This window comes from Silurus aristotelis (genome assembly GCF_946808225.1).
Source record: "Silurus aristotelis genome assembly, chromosome: 14".
Classification (NCBI taxonomy): Eukaryota; Metazoa; Chordata; class Actinopteri; order Siluriformes; family Siluridae; genus Silurus; species Silurus aristotelis.
In genome coordinates this window covers 20,010,617-20,016,838 of record NC_139587.1, presented here as the reverse complement: position 1 = coordinate 20,016,838, position 6,222 = coordinate 20,010,617, and the positions used below count along the sequence as shown (strand labels likewise).

Below are 6,222 nucleotides of genomic sequence, written 5' to 3'. Positions count from 1 at the left end.
TTCTGTGGTCTCGTGTACAGGGCCCTCTATAGGATTCTCTTGGTCTCCACATGCTGCCTTACTCATCACTTATTCGCCTACCGTCCTACCTTCTGTTTGTCATTAACTTGCAGTTATTGTTTAATTGGTCTCTCCGTGAGCTACTGGGGCTTCCTTGTGACACTCTGGGTGTCTTGGGATTGCTCGTCCATCTTCTGTCCATTCTTTTTAATCCCCCAGAATGAAACGCTTTTCTGTCCCAGAGTGCTGTTCTGTCCATCTCAGGTTGAGAAAGAGGAGGCAATGCTGCACATTTAAACCTATTCAGTTGATTTCTAAGAATGGTTCACTGTTAATAAATATAATGAAAAGCTAAAACAATTAACAAAATCGTTCACTTCACACAATTTTTAATAAATACTCTTTTCTTTGCAATTGATACTTGTTGAAGGATATTTGAATTATCTAAAAAAAAAATAATAATAATAATAAAAAAATAATTAAACAAATAAAATAAATAAATAAATAAATAAATAAATAAATAAATACATACTCATAACTTCCTAAAATTTGGTTATTCATGAGAATAGGCCAAATTTGTATATATTTTGGATTCTGCATGGACCATCCACAGACATGTCTATGACTGAGTGGGAGGTGTAGCTGTGTGCTTATGGCTGTACAAACATGAAGGACGTTTTGATGTTTTTATGCCCATTGACATGAAGGCCATCTCCTTTGGATGTGAGAGGTCTCTTGCCCCTAAATGACCTGTGACCTGTGTGAGTCTTGCCACACTGATACTGGTTTTCAGCCCTGAGGGGACAAGTGGCCAGGAACAATGCACAGTTATGAGACTCAATTGTAGGCATTTTATTCCTCTGTCAACATTCTAAAATGTAAAAAAATATATATGAAATAAATACTATTGTATATTGTATATAAAACACAATAAATTACCAACATACATGGTTTAAATATAATTATACATATTTAATCATTCTTAAAGACAAGAAAAGTGTGAAGTTATAGTGACAAAGGGAATTGAACTTGACTTGAGTAGAAAACAGTAAGAAAAAATATGTTTTTCTCTGTCTAGTAGAAAATAGGATAAATATATGATTATGTATTTTGTGTTGTTGTTGTTTTGCAGAAACAGACCACGTATTATAATGAGTATTGTGCTCGTTTTTTTAATGAGTCTTGTTTACTGAGCTGTTAATAACGTGATTGTAGATACGAGCAAGCAGTGGACTTGGTTTATGCTGCAAATTGGTTATTGCTCTGTGATAGGGAACAAAGACCCACAAACCTCTTCATTAGGAGCGCAGTTTCATCACCACGCGCCGCCGTGATGCAGCAAGCATCATTACGGAGGAAAGAAAAGCCGCAACAGGTGCCACTGCTGTAGTGTTGCCAATGGGCTGCTTGCAGCCATGCAAACTGTGTCTATGTATACTGCTGTGGTGCCACAGTGCCCTGGTCTTGGGTCTGTGCCCTCCCTGAGCCACCTTCTGTCTTTTATCCCGATGTGAGGGGGCATGCGCGTGTCCTGGAGGCTTTGAGCTTACGGTATTGTCCCCGCCAATCCCCGACACGTGCAGATACAAGAGCCCTGGCTGGACCTCACGCGGAACTCTCCAATAGAGGATTTAACCCGAACCCCCTTCCAAATCCACCGCCTCCACAAAGCGCTTCTTAAAAGCTCCAACCCGAGAATGTTCAGAATAAACATGCAAAAAAATAAATAAATAAAATCATGCAAAAAATATAAATGGGATATTATAAAGAATATAAGATCATTGTAAGCTGTATAATATATACTATATTTTGTATAATATAGACATTTTTATTTTCATTAATTTGTCGATTTGAATCAGAAGAATAGAGTATTATTAAAAAAATTTATATATATATATATACATATATATATATATATATATATATATATATATATATATATATATATATATATATATATATATATATATATATATATATATATATATACATTTCTAATTTAATAGCAGTATATTTAATAATAGATTATTAACTCCTACATTAAAATCGTGGTGCGGTTATTGTATAAATATAGGAAAAAATGTAAGTATTAATTGAGTGAGGTTTAAACTTGGAACGATTAAACATATTTTAAAAAATTTTACTAAATAATGTGAGCAACTACCTGCAGAATATCCCTGATGTTTCCTTTCCAAATCAGGAGCAATACATTTTAGTCAATGCAATAATTTTTTATCAGCGGATGGCAAGTGATGCTTTAAAGAAAGTTGCTCAACTATAACAGAAGTATTTGGACTAATATTTTTGTGGTTATAGTTACATTTAATATACTTATTTTATTAATTAATTCGTTGAATAGTTGTAGACTAGAGTTTATTCGGTTTCGTTGTATTATTGTTGTTATTGTTATTAATATTATTATTAATAATTTATTTACTGCAAATGATTTGTATAAAGCTATGATCTATTCCGAGATGAAATGCAGTCATGTTAGATGATGGATGAAGTAACGCTTCAGTTAGCATAAAGCTTCATCACCTGCTGCATATGGACGCTGTGACCGTTATTAACTTCTGAATGCGTCAGGACGCGTCTTTGTCCTGTAGCGCGCAGGGAATCGAAGTGACGCTCCAACAGCCAAAAACTCATTATCAGCCCAACATTTTGTGTTTTGAAGGATGTGTGAGTCAGTTACTGATTACAAAGAAAACATCTACAAGCATGCATGATGTTGTTTTTTTTAAAAAGAGCAATTATATTTATTCGTACAAAACAAAGTCTGTAACAACTTATACTTTTAGGTAAATACATAATAGAATAAATCTCTTTATATACAATAAAAAATACAATATCATAAAAGCAGTGGGTTCAATAAATAAAAAAAGAAGGAACAGTAAGAACACTTCTGTGTGTAAAGGGCTCTTTCTGTACATTGAAGAGAACAGTATTTCCCAGGGGTCAAAATACATAATGCATAAGGCTAGTTACTTGTCTTTTTGACGGCCTTTCATTCTATTGTCAAAGCGTTGAAACTGCATTTTCACGCTCGCTTTTCTGCTCTAGCGGCCTAACAAATTGTAAAATTGACTTTTCACCTCGGACGGCTAAATGCAAATCTGTCTTCTCTGTTCGCAGCAACATTTTTCCCCTGACTGGCACTGAGGTGGAGATGGAAGAAAGGTGGGACAAAAGTGCAAAGGTACGGGAAGCCCTTAAGTTCAGCAATACAAACGTACAAAAATAAAACATTCTCATTCGAAAAACTGACGGTATTTAAGGCAAAACAGTGAACATCTAATCTGTCTCAGGCTCTGCACTCTTGCTTCTAATGAAAGGAAAAGGAAATGCAATTTTCCCTTTATTTGGCTAGCTACAGAAGATGGACTAGGAGATAGATTAATAAACGCCAGGGTAGCTGTGATAGCAGTAAACGACGTCTGCTTGCAAAAATCCGTAATCGTCCATAGCTTCCGGGCTGCTGGGGCTCGATGAGTTATAGGATGGAGAGGAGCCTGAAGAGGAGGCGCTTGATGCCCATGAACACGCATCGCTCCCCGGACTCGGTACTTCAGTCATGCAGCTCACTGCCGGGACAGAGTCTCTGGCTTTGTTCCCGCGCTGGTCCGCGATGCGGATGGTCTCAGACAGCGCCCAGATGTAGTTGTGCGCAAAGCGCAAAGTCTCGATTTTGGTGAGCTTGGTGTCATCGGGGAATGCAGGCAGGACCCCCCGCAGCGCGTCTAGTGCGTCGTTCAGGTTGTGCATGCGGTTCCTCTCGCGGTCGTTGGCTTTCATTCTGCGGTTCTTCTTTACCACGTGAACGGCAGCTTCGTTCCGCACGCGACCTCTGCGCTTCTTCTTCTGCTGCAGCTCGCCGGCGTCCTGTGGGCTGTTCAGCGGCGATGCTAGCGAGGACCCGGGCGAGGCGGCGTGCATGCTGCCACGGGAATCCTCATCATCTGTGTGAGGAAAGGAATAGTCACAGCTGGAGCTGTCTATATCGGAGAACGCACTCTCCATTGCTGTGCACATGGTTCGCTCTCTGTGGAAAACGCATGAAACAAACGATTAGTAAGTTATCCAAATTTACTCCTTCTGAATCATGCTAGAATGCAGACATGTTACGAATTGCATACCTGTTGGTGGTTTGAGGGTTAAGCTAAAGGCTTGGAGCTCTCTCTGGGGAGCCAAAGTCGCACAGAGAAGTTTGTGTTGAAGTTTTAAGGCACGCGTCCGTCTCGCTCTTGCTTTTCAATCAGCTCGTGTGAGCCAGTGAGCCTGGCACACGACTGGCCTCAGTTACCTTATATACCCTGATAAGACAATGAAAGCACCCCCCGCGCTTTGGCATTTCGGTGAAGGATGGATGAATGGGTTGCATCAGGTCTGCCCCGTGCCGCACGGCGATCTCATTAGCATAATTTATGCCAGTTGTTTGTTCGCCCTCTGAAGCGTGCCTGTAATCACTGCTGGCCAATCAGAGAGCGAGAACGCTCCGAGCCACGCGAACTCCACTGTTGCTATCTGTCCTCGGAGGAGTAAGTCCGCTTTAAGTTAAACCTCTAAAGGAAAATGAAAAGAGCGCACTAGCCAAACTTAGTGGACTACACAGACCCCCGGGCTAGGCACACTTCCTCAGATTGGCAAGACTTGTTGTAGACTGGTTCTTAACTTTAACAAAGCTTTCTTGCTGCTATAAAACCTATTAATAAATAGCAACCTATACACCATGTGTACAATTAGACGATATATAAACACATGCTTAATATTTTATTAAATAAGTTTTTCTTATTTAGTTAGTTTAAAATGACATTTTATTAAAAATGTTTATTAAGACATAGCTATCTGTCTATCTATCTATCTATCTATCTATCTATCTATCTATCTATCTATCTATCTATCTATCTATCTATCTATCTATCTATCTATCTATCTATCTATCTATCTATCTGCAGTATATACATATAGATAGCTGATATATATATATATATATATATATATATCGATAGATAGATAGATAGATAGATAGATAGATAGATAGATAGATAGATAGATAGATAGATAGATAGATAGATAGATAGATAGATAGATAGATAGATAGATAGATAGATAGATAGATAGATAGATAGATTGGTTATTCTTTAGAATATATGGTGCAATGTTGCAGGTCCTTTTTTTTTTTTTTGGTCGTATAGTTTCTATTTTGGCCATTGAAAAAAATGTAACACGCTTTCCAATAACGCAGAGATACAGCTGCACAAGTCTTGCACTTAATCCAGTTTTCTCATTTGAATTTGAGTCAGATGAAAGACGCCGTTAAATCATACTGCCCCGCTATGCACAATTTCTTAAGGTTTATTTAAAGACATCTTTATGAGACAGCCATACAATTAACCATTAATTATTCAATTTATTCAATCGCCTGCGTCTTGCGCCCCCTTTAGAATGGAATAGAAAGGGGGCACTATTTAGAAATAGTTGGAGGAGAGACCTGCAGCGCTTTTCTCCTTGCGGTATTATGAGGACAGGGGGACAGTCATTTATAAATAATTACACAATGTTTAGAGTCTTCAGGCATGTATAATATATCAAAGCGATTATAAGGTGAATTGTTCCATTGTGCGTGTCTCCCCGCTCTCCTTTTCAGCTCTACACGCCTTGTCCCCCGTCCAATTTTTGCGCCTCTGCGCTTTTGTCACTCATTTTCTCCTCGGCCTGCAACACTCCAATAGCATTATTCTCATTCAAATCGTCCCAGCATGAACAAAAACACCCTGCGCTCTAAAGCACTTTTGCTACGTGGCATGAAGTTGGTGCCACAGTTGAAAAAAAATGTACATGTGATATAAGAGGTAGGCCTACATCTTCAACAAAAGCAGAGAAGAATTTTCTATTTAAAACCCCTGCTCGGGAGCCAGTAGATTTTTCTGTCCTTTCAGGCTCTGTGCTCTGTAGGCTGATGCACCAGCAGTGAACTTGTTTTATTGCTCTGGGTTTAAAGGGGGCCTCCGGTGGCGCTGCTGCATCTCCAAAACTCCTGATGGAGGAAGAGGTCGATTTTATTATTACAACACCAACCTGTCAGCAATAACTTCAAAGACGCAAAACAGCTTGAATGCCCATTCGGCTTACTTAGGATATTAGTGATCTGCCTTAAACGTGCACCTTATTGCACATATAAAGCGACTTATTGCAAAAGTGATAGATGGAAATAGGTTTTGC

The 6,222-nt window shown here is 38.8% G+C and overlaps 1 protein-coding gene across 1 annotated transcript; it reads right to left on the bottom strand.

The window, feature by feature from the left end:
* Positions 1–2,875: 2,875 nt before the first annotated feature.
* neurog1 (neurogenin 1) lies at positions 2,876–4,257 on the bottom strand. Its single transcript, XM_083561396.1, has 2 exons — positions 4,137–4,257; positions 2,876–4,042 (listed from the first exon to the last, which is right to left on the bottom strand). The coding sequence occupies exon 2, from the start codon at positions 4,030–4,032 to the stop codon at positions 3,397–3,399; it is 636 nt and encodes a 211-aa protein (XP_083417522.1). The 5' UTR covers positions 4,033–4,042; positions 4,137–4,257; the 3' UTR covers positions 2,876–3,396.
* Positions 4,258–6,222: the final 1,965 nt, after the last annotated feature.